Source organism: Carcharhinus amblyrhynchos, chromosome 12 (genome assembly GCF_965287045.1).
Source record: "Carcharhinus amblyrhynchos chromosome 12, sCarAmb.v2.hapA, whole genome shotgun sequence".
NCBI lineage: Eukaryota > Metazoa > Chordata > Chondrichthyes > Carcharhiniformes > Carcharhinidae > Carcharhinus > Carcharhinus amblyrhynchos.
Window position 1 is genome coordinate 51,369,332 of NC_137335.1, and position 15,349 is coordinate 51,384,680.

The 15,349-nt window shown below is 42.3% G+C and overlaps 1 protein-coding gene across 1 annotated transcript in view; it reads left to right on the forward strand.

Annotated features, from left to right (window-relative positions):
- The first annotated feature begins 8,462 nt into the window (after positions 1–8,462).
- cenpf (centromere protein F) overlaps positions 8,463–15,349 on the forward strand; it is a 69,307-nt gene continuing 62,420 nt past the window's right edge. Inside the window, exons 1-2 of the mRNA XM_080200524.1 lie at positions 8,463–8,517; positions 12,719–12,914. Of these exons, the coding sequence (XP_080056650.1) occupies positions 12,753–12,914 (162 nt within the window). The 5' untranslated portion in view covers positions 8,463–8,517; positions 12,719–12,752. The remainder of the gene's footprint in view (positions 8,518–12,718; positions 12,915–15,349) is intronic.

Consider the following 15,349-nt stretch of genomic DNA (forward strand, 5'->3'; position numbering starts at 1 on the left):
GGGTCCCATTGCCCGATACGATGGGACGGCCAGGTGTGTTTGCCTTGTGTATCTTCGGGAGGCAGTAGAGATCTCCAACATGGGGAGTATGTGGGATGAGAGCACGAAGGGCGCTCTGAAGGTCCAGATCAAAGGTCTTAATCAGTCTGTTGAGTTGACGGGTGTGTTCTTTGGTCATATCTGCGGGTAACCATCTGTAGTGTTCCCCGTTGTTCAGTTGTCGGTATACTTCTTTGCAGTAATCTGTTCTGTTCAGTATGACGATGGCCCCTCTTTGTCTGCTGGTTTGATGACAATGCTGCAGTTGGTCTTGAGAGCATGGATGGCATTGCGTTGTGCTTGGGTGATGTTCAGAGCTGTCTTGTGAGTGCGGCTGATGAATCTGGTGTTAACGCACCTCCTGATGGCTTGGACATACACGTCAAGTCGAGGGCAGCGGTCTTTCAGAGGCGTCCAATTCAATTCTTTCCTCTTCGGTTGCTGCACTGCGGATCTCTCTGTTAGCTGTTCCGGTTCATTGACTGTCTCATTGTGTTCGCTGTTGGCCTTTTGGGGTTTTGGAAGAACAACTGCACAACCTCAAACAGATCATTGTCTGCAGCAAACTACCCAGCCTTCCGGAGAACAGTGATCACGGCACCACACAATCCTGCCACAGCAGTAAGACATGCCAGATTATTGACACAGATGCCATCATCTCACGTGAAAACACCATCCACCAGGTTCACGGTACATACTTTTGCAACTCGGCCAATGTTGTCTACCTGATACGCTGCAGGAAAGGATGTCCCGAGGCATGGTACATTAGGGAGACCATGCAGATGCCACGATTACGGATGAATGAACACCGCTCGACAATCACCAGGCAAAAGTGTTCTCTTCCTGTTGGGGAACATTTCAGCGGTCATGGGCATTCAGCCTCTGATCTTCAGGTAAGCGTTCTCCAAGGCAGCCTTCACGCCATATGACAGCGCAGAGTCACTGAGCAGGGACTGATGGCCAAGTTCCACACACATGAGGACGGTCTCAACCGGGATTTTGGGATCATGTCACACTATCTGTAATCCCCGCGACTTGCCTGGACTTGCAAAAGACTAGCTGTCTTTTCTGGAGACAATACACATCTCTTTAACCTGTGCTTAGCCCTCTCTTCACTCGCATTGTCTAAATCTTTAAAACTTTATTACCTGTAAAGACTCGCATTCCAATCATAATTTTGTAAATTGAGTTTGTGCCTTTTATGTGCCCTGTTTGCGAATAGGACTCCCACTCACCTGACGAAGAGACAACGCTCCAAAAGCTAGTGGCTTTTGCTATCAAATAAACCTGTTGGACTTTAACCTGGTGTTGTGAAGCTTCTTACTGTGTTTATCCCAGTCCAATGCCGGCATCTGCACATCATGGGCACCTTGTCAATGCCAGCTCATTGGGCATGGGACAGTGCCATGGGGTGGGGCCTATAGGGTCAGGGCCTGGGGGCAATCAGTGGGGATGGGTGGGTCCTGCCGGGGGGTGGTGGGGTGAAGGGGTGGTCGGGACTGCTGGGGGGAGGGGGTACTGTCTGGCTTGGGGGGGCAGGGCAGTTGATGTTGGCCCAGGCGAGGTTGGGGGTGCCACAATCAGGCCAATGGGGATTGGGGAAGCAGCACTCAGGGGTCGGAGGGTCGACCAGCAATCAAGCTGTCCAGCAAATGGGAGGCTGACAGTTCGGGACTACTGTGCATGCACAGAGGCTCACTGGTTTCAGCCTCCTGCATGGGAATAGGCCCAGCCCCCTGAAATCTAATGATATTCATGCTGGTGGCCCCTGCAGTGCATAGAGCATGGGAGATTCTAGTGTGAACTCCCACTGAAAAAAAACAGTGTGAATTACTCCAGTTTTCCCGCAAAGTTGACACTTAGAATTATTTTGGGAGAATTTCAGCCATAATTCTTTATATTTCTATCACCCTTCAGGTCATAGGAACTCAAAATGTTAACTCTGTTTCTCTCCCCACAAATGCTGCCAGGCCTGTTGAATTTATCTAGCTTTCTCTGTTTTTATTTAGATTTCCAGCATCTGCAGTATTTTGCTTTTATGTAAGTGGCTGCATGAGGGGGCTTTCATCGTCGACATTATGCCGTATCTATCTGAGCTCTTGTCAAATTGCAAGGGCCTCACCTGATTCTTACTTCCCTTCTTTCAAATGTGAAATAATTTGGAGCCAATTAAAGCTGTGGAAAATGTCTTTTCCTACCTTTCAGGAGCAAAAACCTGCTACAATTGGATTATGTCAGAGTGTGTGCAAATTTATTTCAGAAATATTGTGAGCAATTTCAAGACCTAAAACTGAAATTAAACATTTTAGCCACACCATTCAATATTGAAGCAGTCAATGCACCTGAAAACCTTCAACTTGAAGCTATAAACCTACAAAGTGAACATTAAGCTAAGACTAAATGCAGTGACCTGCTTCTGTTGGAATTTTACAGACTCCATGTAGGTGCCGATGAATTTCCAAACTTGAGTAGACATGTGCTGAAAATTGCATCGCTGTTTGGAACTACATACTGCTGTGAGCAGCTTTTTTTTCAAAACTTTCTGTCGCAAAGAACCATCTGTGTGCCAGATTAACAGATGTGAATTTGGAAAACCAGTTGAGAGTAGCAACCTCATCAATGCCAGCAGGCATAAAAAGGCTCATTAAGGAAACGCAAACTCAGACATTGCCTTAAAACAGTGGGTGAGTTGAACGTTTCTGTATTCTCTTCTTTTTTAATAAATTAAGTCATTTTTTACGTGTGTAGCCCACACTGATTTTGGACTTGGAGGGTATCCATTTAGCAAAGCAAGATGTTCACCATAGAAAGACTGATATAGCAAATGGTTAGGGCTTTGACCTTCTCAATCTGTTTTCCTGTGAATCTTGGCCTTTGGGAGTTGTGGTGATGCAACGGGAGCAGTGCACTTTTCCCTCTCTCAGCAGACAGTTCTCTCACCACCCCCTCAAGCAGTACCTATCATAATACCATCACGTGAGCTGTTCTAGACTGTCCTGATGGTAGCTGAGGTACAATATTGTCCAGCGGCCCTCAAAGACTGGAAAACTGGAAGTCACCAGCCAACAGTATCAAGGCTCCCAACAAGCAATAGCAACCTGTCAGTAGCTTTCCTGAGACCTTGCAGAAGTGGCAGTTAGTAAATCTCTTTTAAAGCGAGATTCCATGGGTTGACTTGAGTTTGTGGGTGGATGTTCAATTATGTCCTGTTTCTCTGCAAAGTTTAGTTTTGTAAAATTACTTCTCAATTCTTTATTTAACCTCCTTGATCGATGGCAACAAGATTCATTTAAAATTATCCCTTTTCTTGCAGACACCTTGTCCCCATTCTAAATGTAATTATGTTTTAAAAGGAACTAATTTAGCCAGGCTTTCTTCAGTTAAAGAATGAGTGAGTTTATCAGTTATTAAAACATAAGAGTAAAAATAACAAAGAGCAATATACATACAGATTAGAAACGAGAATGAGTTCAAAAATAAAAATTTAAAAAAAGACATTCGAATCAGGCTTTGGCACATTTTGAAGAGTGAATGGTGAAACATTGCAGCCATTAATTTGGGTGATTCCAGTAGTGCTAACTTTGGCAGCTCAGCAGTTGGTTTGGAGTTTTTTGATTCTGTGGGCTAGTTGACGAATTTGTCCTGTTTCCTTTTCAACTGTGGCTTTCTTAACTTAACTTGCTTTTAGCAATCAGAGAGACAGTAACATTACCTGTCAGGAGCAGGGATGCATGGTTGATGTTCTTCAGCTGTGACCTACACAGCATACATGAGAACAGTGGAATAATAACACCAGACTAGCTCACAGAAACCAGAATTACAGCTGGTTTTTAACCTCTTTACTTTTATATTCCTGGAAAGGAAAAAAATACAAATATGTCTGGGATATAACTTACATGTTGAGAAGGTAATCAGTTTCCATTATCTCCAAAGGAGATTGCAGTTCAATTTGCAATGTATCTCTTACTTTGAAATGTCTCGGTCTGAACGAGGGTGTGACATTATCCAGAATGAGTATAATTCAAATAGGAACTCTAGCAAGTGGTTGCTTTGTAGTTCCAGCCAGTTTTTTCTTGTGTTTTTTTAAAAAACTCATGTCCTATTTAAAAGTTCAATATATCAGTGAATAATTTGGAGCTATGATTCATTGTCATGACAGGTAATAAAAAAATGATTGGCACTGATATTTGAACGGATCATTTGCTAAATGATCTTGAACGAGTTGAAGTTTGTTTTAAAGTTAACAATGAAGAAAAACTGTAGCACAAGAGCTGAGAACTAAACAGCAATTAAACTGTTTTTCATTCAATTGTTTGTCATTCTGAAAATCAATTTTAAAAATGCCAATTGTACAGCTAATGCGGGAAATGTGACAGTTGATGCAACAACTGCTGAAGCCAAATATGAGATTGCTTGCTCATAAATCGAGTGCTTATTGCTATTGAGTTAATAGTATAATCTTGACTCATTTGGAAGCTCTCTGTCCTCCTCACCCAAAGTTTCAAGCTCTATCTCAGGACCTGTGCATATGAGCTAGATTGATTCTTCAATGCAGTCACCCAGATCAGATGTGAAATGAGGCCCATCTGCTTGGTTGGATGAATATGAACAAAACCGTAGCAATATCCAAGGAAAGACAGGGTTTTTTCCAGTGTCCTGGTCAACATTCCACAATTGAGGATATAATAAGGCACCTTACGCTACACGCTGCCCCTCAGCAACATTAACTCAAAACACAGAGTTAGTTTCCACACATAAGCTGACAAGATCCAGCTCTACATCACCATCACTTCTTTCAACTCTTCTTCCTTCCTTTAAATAGTCTGACTGCTTGACCAATATCTTGTGTTGAATGAGAAGAAATTTTCTCCAACTAGGCATTGGAAAGACCAAAGGTTTTGGTCCCCATAATAAACTCTGTCACATAGCCATTGATTCCAGCCCTCGCTGGCAATTGTCTGATGATGAATCAGACTGTTTGAAACTTTGATGTCATAATTGACTGAGGATGAGTCTTCAATCCCCTGTCTGCACTATCACTAAGACTGCCTATTCACAACTTCATAACATCACTTGACATCACACAACAGCTTGTGAGTTGCATTTTTTTGCTATTTCATATGGTGTGGGTTTTGTTGGCCACAGTAGCATTTGTTGTCCATTCCAACGTGCGCTTGAGAAGGTTGTGGTAAACCACCTACCTGAGCTTCTGCAATCATCTGGTGAAGGTAACCCACAGTGCTGTTAGGGAAGGAAGTTCCGAGGTCAATGCCAGGTGGTCCATGAGTTTTAATTCTCTTTGACATTTCTGTATTGGTGTGCTAGGCCATTACATAAGTACTGCAACTAGAATTACATTTAGGTCAGAACAAGTAAGGACAGCAGATTTCCTTCCATAAAGGACATGAGTAACCAATGGTTTTTTTTTAATTACAATTAAGGATGATTTCATGATCACCATTACTGAGATTAACTTTCAATTCCAGATTTATTAATTAATGGAATCTAAGTTCCACCAACTGCCATGATGGTATTTGAACTCATGATCCAATTGACCTGTGCCCTCAGATTACTACTTCAGTGACATTCCAAACTATGCCACCATCTTCCCATCATTCATGTCTTTGCTTCCTCTAGATTTGACTATTCCTATGCATTCCTAACCAGGCTCACATCTCCACTCTCCATACATTTGAGGCAATCCAAAACTCTGCTATTGTGTCCTAATGCGCACCAAGTTCTATTCATCTGTCACTACTTTGTTTGCTTTGGTGATCTGATATCTCTTTGTGTGGCCTGGTGTCAAATATTGTTTGATGATGGCTAGAATTCTCCAGTCTCACATGCCCTGCTACTGGAGCCAGCAAGAACAGAAAATTTGGTGTTCAGTCAAATCTTCATTCACTGCAGCGGGACTCAAGAATCACAGATGCGGGTGAGATCGGAGAAATTCTGGTCAATAGTCCTATGAAATGCCAAGAGATGCTTTACTACTTTAAAGGCACCACGAGTTGATCTTGTGCTGCAGTGATAGCACCTTTGCCTTGAGTCCAGAAGTGCTGGATTCAAGTAAGTGGATCAGTAAATGGGTACACAAGCACTGGGAGAGACATCTCCTGAGTGCAACACAGTTCGAGTGAGTATCTTGATATTTTCCTCACTCTGAAATTAAAACCATGTGCAAATATTCTAGCCTGATTTCAAACCGGGGACTCTTTGCATGTTAGGTGAACGTGACACCCACTACACTACAGAAATAGTATTCAAAATTTTCAGCTCATCCTGGTGGGATTCGTGCCTGGAACCCTAGAGCAACTCTGGGTTTGCAGTTCACCAGCTTACACCATGAAGCCACAGGAAGAATCTAAAACCTACAAATTTGGGAATTTGGAGCAAAGTGGGAAATGAACTGCAAATCTTTTTTAAGTAGCCCTCGCAGCCTAGTTAAAAAATATCTGTAAGAGCAGATGCTGCCAGAGCTGCTGAGATTTTCCAACATTTTCTCTTTTGGTTTCAGATTCCAGCATCCTCAGTAATTCGCTTTTATTTAGTTAAAAAGGTAGCTGACTGAGTGACCTTTAACTGTCAATCACCCGAAAGCCCTTTGCCTGAATAGGGCCTCAATAGGTGTTGATTAACAGGAAGCTAAGCTATAGAGTGACTCACCTTGGCCCTGTATAAGAAAGGGCTTGTTTCATGTGTATGAGCACTGGGTGAAAACTTTTGGGAAGCCTGAGCTCTTTCACTGGTTTTGTATCTCCAGAAAATGGTCTTGTCTTGCTGCAGGAATAAAGACTAGTTATTTAGTTAGTATTTCAACTGTTGTAGGTAAAACAAAACTGTGACGTTACAGGGAATTGATAAGTGGATTGAGTGGCCAGGGTTCAGTGTAAGTTTTTTTAGAAGTTTATTTGTTGGTGTCACAAGTAGGCTTACATTAACACTACAATGAGATTACTGTGAAAATCTCTTAGTTGCCACACTCTGGCCCTGTTTGGATACACTGAGGGAGAATTTAGCATAGGCCAATGCACCCAGTCAGCATATCTTTTGGACTTTGGGAGGAAACTGAAGCACCGGGAGGAAACCCATGGTGACATGGGGAAAACATGCAACTTGGGTTCATGTCACTCTCTATACCCCCCACAACTTGCTTGGGCTTGCAAAATCTTACTAACTGTCCTGGCTGGAGACAATTCACACATCTTTAACCTATGCTTATCCCTCTTTCCACTCATATTGTCTGCACCTGTAAAGACTCCTCAGAAGATTACCTGTTAAGGCTTGCATTCCAACCATTAGCCTGTAATTGAGTTTGTATTTATGTGTGCCCTGTTTGTGAACCAAACTCTTCACTCACCTGATGAAGGAGCAACATTCTGAAAGCTCATGCTACTAAATAAACCTGTTGGACTTTAATCTGGTGTTGTGAGACGACTTACTGTGCCTATCCCAGTCTGACATTGGCAACTCCACATCATATTTTAATACAATTGCATCAGAGTCTCTCAGCCAGATGTGGTTCTATACCATGTGCCTCTGTAATATTTCTGCAATATATTCAAGGTAGGGTCACAGTCTGAGGGGTGGGTTCTATACCATTCCCCTCTATATAATATTCACTATATACATTCGGAATCTCTCAGCCAGACGGGGTTCTATACCATTCCTTTGTATATACAATTTACCATACTTGTTCAAAGTCACGCAGCTTGAGGAAGGCACCACACCACTCCCCTCTATGTAATATTTCTGTAACACATTCAGTGTGGGTCACACAGCCTGAGGGGTGCGTACTATACCATTCCCCTCTATGTAATATTGACTGTATACATTCAGAGTCACACAGCTTGAGGAGGGCACCATACCACTCCCCTCTCTATGTAATATTTCTGTAATACATTTAATGTGGGTCACACAGCTTGAGGGGTGGGTTCTATACCATTCCCCTCTATATACAATTCATTGTATGCATTCAGAGTCACACAGCTTGGAGACATGCTATACCACTCTCCTCTCTATACAATTCATTGTATGCATTCAGAGTCACACAGCTTGGAGAGGTGCTATACCACTCTCCTCTCTATGTAATATTTTTGTAATACATTCAATGTATGTCACACAGTCCAATAATGAGCGACTCCATTCCTATCTGATTCAATGCCCCCCTCCTAGGGGCACTGTAGCAGACAGGTCCGCCTCTCACCGTTTGTCCAACCTGGAGGGGGGCTCGCGCGGACCGCCCCCTAACGGCAGTAAGTGAACCAGCCAATCCGCGGAGAGAGTCGGGTTTGAATGGGGGGCCAATCAGACGTTGTGTCCTGGCCCGGTCTGGACCAATCAGAGGCGCGTTCCCAGCGTGCCCAGTACTCGGTGTGGCCAATAGCAATGCAGGATGCAGGGGGGTGGGTGAACGTTGGGATTTTGAACTGGGAGCGCGAGCAAGGGACGGTCGGGCTGTCGGATTTCTGGGCTCAGGTTTGAATTGCGGTGTTTTGACGGCGATGTGTCCGGGGCGGCTTGTTGTTGTTGTTGTTGTTGTTGGGGTTGCTGAGCGGCCGGTCAGGGGCCGCTCGGGTTTTGTTTGCATCGCGACCGCCAGGGAAAATGTGAACAGTGAAAAGCCGTTTCACAAGTGAGCTGTGTTCACACGGGTTCACCTTGGTACTTACAATCGTCCAGATTCTAGCTCGCTGTGTAAAAATCCTTTAAACTGGAAGGCATTGAACACTGGATTTAACGGTAAACCATTTAGGCACAAGGATAAAGGGTAAACCCGTGTAAGCAGTGAACATAATGCACGTCCATGTAAGCCTAGCTTAGTGATCTGTCATGACCATTTTAAATGCAGTAGTAATGCAAAATAATAAACAGGAAGCTGGAGGTACTTGGGTCATGCAGCCTTTGTGGCAAAGAACAGTTCCTGATTATGTGGGAACTACCTGTGAAACTTGGACGCTCAATGGGCAATTCCCCTGTGTCTGGGACTTAGAGCTGGAGACTTTGGATGGTTTCGACTTGCTTAATCAAATAGTTATTGCAGGACCCTCGCCTACTTCCCTACCACTTACCCCTTCATGCTTTATCTAAATACTTCATTCGAAAACAAGTTTTGGGATATTTAAACCTGCCCACTCCTAGTCCTATAAAGAGTGGCGGTGGCTTGGCTTCCCCTGATGCTCTTGTCCATTAGATTTGGGATCAGCAAGGGTAAGTGATTTTGTCGGGGGGGGGGGGGGGGGGGGCGGAGTTGCTGGAGGGTGGGATTGGTGGCATGGAAGAGGGAATCCAAGGGAGAGCATGTGGTGGGGTTCTGGGATATGGAAGAGAGAAGGGAGTCCTGGGAGGTGATGGGAACAGTCAGTCAAACTAAGAAAATGAGGGCCCCAAAAGGTGGTCTCGGTACTGTCCATATCTGGGTCTGTCTTTGGACGTTGGCTGGCAGAATCCTTGCTGGGCTTTGAGTTTCAATTATTCCTGTGAATAATTTTGGACAGTGTCCTTTACAATGCATAGAAAGAAAAATCAGCTGAACCTGCAAATTTGGCCAACTTTTAGAGTGGCAAATACAATATTGGGCGTTAACTGAAGAGTGGAAAGCAAAAATGTATTGTTTCTTCCGAAATGAAGAAATTTCCCTAACTCCCCTGTAAATGTCAGTATGCCCTAAACATCTTAATGCAATCACTCCTAGATTGCAGCTATCACTGACCTTCTATTTTGCTCTACCCCCTCGCTAACATTATAAAATCATCATATTTCTCCCTTTGTTTAGTTCTGAAGAAGTCATATGGATTTGACACACTCAGAGAAGCTGCCAGACCTGCTGAGCTTAAACAGCATTTTCTGTTTTTATTTCTGTGTTTTGCTCTAAGTTAATCTAAACCAGTAATGGTGTTGGCAACATGAATGTGAGATATTTACTTGTGAAATTTAAATTTGAAAAACAGCTTTGTGCCCTCAATCTATCTTGTGTTGATGGCAGTGGAGTTGGGTAGGAAAGTTACGGTTGTGCATACCCTATTTGTCCAGGAGGCACTTTTGCAGTCTGCCTGTACTTGCTGCATTGACAGCTGACAGCAGGTTACACTATGGGAAGAAACATCCCTTGCCACATTATTGCGCGCATTTCCTGTCCATTCTGCTGGCGCTAAGTTTTATTTGCAATCCCATGGGAATCGGCAAAAAGCAAGAATGGAAGTGGTGCACACTTCCTGTTATGTGTCAAGAATGGTGCATTAAGGTTTCAGCCTCTGTTTCTCACAGCCAAGCCTGGTAGCATCTGTGTAGTATTCTGAGCATATTTTTGTTTTCATTAAATACAGTAGTGATTCAAATGTAATTGTGAGCTTGGTGATCAGTAATTGTAGAAGGAATGTGAAATTCAAAGTAAATTACTGTTAATTTTTGCCATCACACCCATAAACATGTGGTCTGATTTGTATGTTTACTTTCTTTTCTTTTGAATTGATCATCTACTATTTGGTAAAATATTAGGAATGTATTGTCCTCAAACAGTAATACTTCTTAAATGAATTTTTAAGCAAGGAATTTTATTACATTTTGTTTGGAATTATTGGGAGCCATGGTTTGAGATGCCCAAAAGAGTGTAGGATAGCTGTGTATTGTTTAGATTTACCATTTTCTGATTATTCTGAGCAATGTAAGATGGTCATACAAACTAGAAAGATTTCCAGCTTCTCCAATGATCTAAGTGACCTTGGCTAGTTTGACAGGTCTGTGGATGTGGAAAGGGAAATGTTTGAAACTTCATCCACTCAGACGATTCACTCAGAAATGATTGTCCCAACTCATTCTGCAGTGGACACCATAATAGAATGGTTCATAATACTTTTTTGGGAAGGAAACCCACCGTCCTTACCTGGTCTGGTGTATGTGACTCCAGACCCACAGCAATGTGATTGACTCTTAATGGCCAAACTGCTTGGAACACAAAAGGAATGAAAGTGGACTGACTACCCTGCATCAACCTCGGCACCAGAAATGACAATGGCAAGCCCAGCCCTGCTGACCCTACAAAGTATTCCTTACATCTGGGGGCTTGTTCCAAAACCCCAGGCTGTCTCAGACAAGTTGAGCAACAGTCTGGTGTCGTCATATTCAAGGAATCATACCGTATAGATAATGCCTCAGGCATCACCGTTGCTGGGTATGTCATGTGTCACTGGCAGGGCAGACCCAGCAGAGGTGACAGCAGTGTGGTATACAGTTTGGAGGCAGTTGGAATCCTGAACATTGATTCTGGACCCTAATGGCACCAGGTCAGATGTGGCCAAGGAAACACCCTGCTGATGAATCAGTACTCTTCCATGTTGAACATCACTTGGAAGCACTGAGAGTGACAAGCATGCAGAATGTACTCTGGCTGTGGGACTTCAAAGTCGTAGGTCTGATCATCCAACTGCTTTACCAATGGTATTCCTTTCATCATGAGGTCAGAAGTAGGTATGTTTGCTGATGTGATTGCACAACTTCAATACCATTTGTGACACTTTTGATACTGAAGCAGTCCATATTTAAATGCAGCAAGATCTGAACAATATCCAGGTTTGGGCTGACATGTGGCAAGTAATATTTGCATCACAGAAGTGCTGGGTAATGGTTACCTCAGCACAGAGTTGCTGAGCAGAGACTGATAGTCATGTTCTGCACGTATGAACACGGCCTCAACTGGGATTTTCGGTTCATGTTACACTATCTGTAACCCCTATGACTTGCCTGGACTTGCAAAATCTCACTAACTGTCTGGAGACAATACACATCTCTTTAACCTGTGCATAACACTCTCTCTGCTCATATTGTCTGTACCTTTAAGAATTGATTAGCTATAAAGACTCGCGTTCCAATTATTATTTTGTAAATTGAGTTTGTGTCTTTATTTGCCCTGTTTGTGATTAGAACTCCCACTGACCTGACAAAGGGGCAGTGCTCCCAAAGCTAGTGGTGTTTGCAACTAAGTAAACCTGTTGGACTTTAACCTGGTGTTGTGAGACTTCTTGCTGTGTATCTCCAAGAAGATCAGAGAGAAGATCTAACCATCGCCCATGTCATTCAAAGGTATTCCCATCGTTGAATCTCCACTATCAACATCTAGGGAGTTACCATTGACCAGAAATTGAACTGGACCAGACATATAATTACTGCGCTACCAGAGCAGGTCAAATGCTGGGAAACCAAATAACTTGTTTCCTGAATCCCCAAAGCCTGGCTACCATCCATGAGACACAGGTCAAGTGTAATGGAATATTCTTCACTTGTCTGGCTGAGTGCAGTTCCAACAATACGAGAATTTTGACACCCATCTCAGACAAAGCAGCCTGCATGATAGTTCTTCCACAAATATTCAATCCCTCCACCGTCAACAAACAGTGGCAATTGAATGTACCATCTACAAGATGCACTGCAGGAGCTAACCATTCCAAACCCAAGACCACTACCATCTAGACAGTTAAGAGCAGCAGATTGTTGGGAACATATATGCTTCTCAAGTTTCACTCAGCAAATAATTGAACAATATCTTTTTTATGGAGTGTTTGTATTTATTCCATGCAGGCTGCTATCGCAAAATCTTAGAACTTTGGTATGGATTTGATGAGCCAAGTAGCTGCGTTTTGTGTTGCAATGACTGACTAATCCTAGAATTTTCATTTTTTTTTAGATCATGATCTAAATTTGTCCCAGAATCAAACAAAATGAGCTGGGCTGTAGAAGAATGGAAAGAGGGACTGCCCACAAAGGCTCTCCAGAAGATACAGGAGATAGAGACTCAGCTGGATAAACTCAAGAAGGAACGTCAGCAGCGACAATTTCAGCTAGAATCCCTGGAAGCTGCACTATTGAAACAAAAGCAAAAGGTGATTATTCTTCACTTAGAAATGGTTTAGCTATTCCTAGATGTCAGCTTTATTCCTTAGATGTTGGCTTTCTTGGCTAAACCAGAGAATTGGAAGTTGAAGAGCACCTGATGGGATTGAGAACCTAATTCTTCCCTCAACCATTATCATTTGCTGTTCATGGGACTTTTTTACAAAATTTTGGCTTTCACATTTTTCTGCATAAGTTACTGCATTCAAAAGTAAACTGAGGGTATGTTGAGGATTTCCTTTGCTCCAGTGCAGAAATGCAAGTACCTGCTGCAACCTTTTAACTCCATTTCATTAGAAGTTTAAAAGAGATGTAAGGGCCAAAATTTTCACACACAAGGTGGTAAATGCCAGGAACGCACTGCCAAAGCAGATTGTACAACAGTATTCAAGAGGCGTCTGGATAGATATATGAATAGAGGGATACGGACCACATTGTGGCAAGAAAATATTAGATGAGAGAGGCATCTGTGTCGGCACAGACTTGGTAGGCCGAAGGGCATGTTCCTGTATTGTGCTGTTCTTTGTTCTATTAACATGTATGCCATGTATAGTTAGATTAGTCTATTGTTTTAACGAAGGTGTTTTTCATAACATGCTTCATGATCATTTTGCATGCATCACTGAGTACCTAGTGCATTGTTACAGTTTGGACTTTTAAAATGCCATTTTGTCAATTGCTTGTCAATAAACTGTGCTAGTTTCACCTTTTTTGTGGAGGCTAGTGTGGTCCAGGTCTAGTAACCACCAATAACAAATTTCGTACTGCAGATATATAAGGATTTTAACATATCCAACTTATTTTAGAAATATTAAGTGGCCTTGTATAATCCAAAATAGCTGTAGTTTACATGGAAAGTATACAAAACTGGAGCATGTAAAACTCAAAGGTTATTTCAATAGTGGCATTCCTCTGCAGATCACTTACTGAGATCAACAATGTTACAAGACCACTATCACACCATATACCACCCTGACCTGAGTAGTATGTGGTGTGATAGTATCACCATTATTTCATTGTCATTGGATCATTGTTTTAGCATGATCTATCTAATATCCATTGTGGATTAACATCAAGTAACAAGTCACCTACCAGTTTACCAATGCAACCTTTTACTTACTGGAATACTTTTACCTCCTGAATTGATGGTAGGTTCAAACCCCAATCTAGAGACTTGAGGACATAATCTTGGCTAACGTTTCAGTAGGGTGCTGAAAGAGTGCTATACTGTTGGAAGTTATTTCCTTTGAATGAGATGCTAAACTAAACTCATGTCTGCCTCTTCGGGCAGAATTAGAACAGTAATAATCAAAGATTTCAAAATTAAATTGAATGGGCACTTGAAGGAAATAACCTGCAGGACTAGGGGGATTGAGCTGGGGAGTAACACTGACTGGATTGCTCCATGGAGAGCTAGTATGGACTTAATGGGCCAAATGGTGGCCTCCTGTGTGTAAATAATCGAAGGGCAGGGGTGTTTGACATGTAAATAATACAATTCTATTGCTGAAGTACAGTGCTTCTGAACTGAAGAAAGTTGTGTAGTAATAGTGAATGTTATTGTGAAGGTGCACTTTTTGACATTGGGAATCTGTTGATTTAAATGAATGCAAATGAAAAATGGCAACTGTTTATTGGAAAAATTTACAATTATACATTTCAAAATAAAAACAATAGAAATTAATTGTGGAATGTATGAAATAATATATTTTATAACAAATTTATTTCTTCAACATCTTTCACAAAGGGTCATAAGGTCATAAAATAGTTACATCACAGAAGGAGATTACTCTACTCAACCAGCCAGATCTGTGGCAGTTTTTTTTTGCAAGAGTAATTGAGCAAATTACTCTAGTCCCACTCAGCTGTCTTTTCCCAGTAGGTCTATTTTTTTTGTCTTTCCTTAGCTACTTATCCAATTCATTTTTGACAGTCAGGATTGAATCTGCCTTCACCAGACATTTGAGCAGTGCATTCCTGATCGTAACCACTCGCTGTGTAAATAAAGTATTTTTTTCTCTCACATGTTGCCTTTTGGCTCTTTTGTCATTTACTTTCAAGTGCTATTGTCCTGAGCCTTGGTTCTTTGGCCAGTGTGAATAGTTTCCCCCTATCTATTATGTCTAGAACCCCTCATGATTTTGAACACTGACCAAATCTCCCCCCAACCTTGTTGAAGGAGAACAATTCCAGCTTGTCAGTATCAGGTCCAGCTATTACTAGCTGGGATCTGGAGGCCACTAAGGAGCAAGAAAAAGGGTGATGGCCATAGCAGCAGCTAGATAGAGTGAGGGCTGCTGTTCATTTGAAATCAAGTTCCCCTACATCTAGCATGGACTCAGTGTCCCTGTACTACACAACACAACAATTTTCAGAGTAACTTAAGTCTTTCAACTCTGCAACGACAAGTGTTGGGGCTAAATGT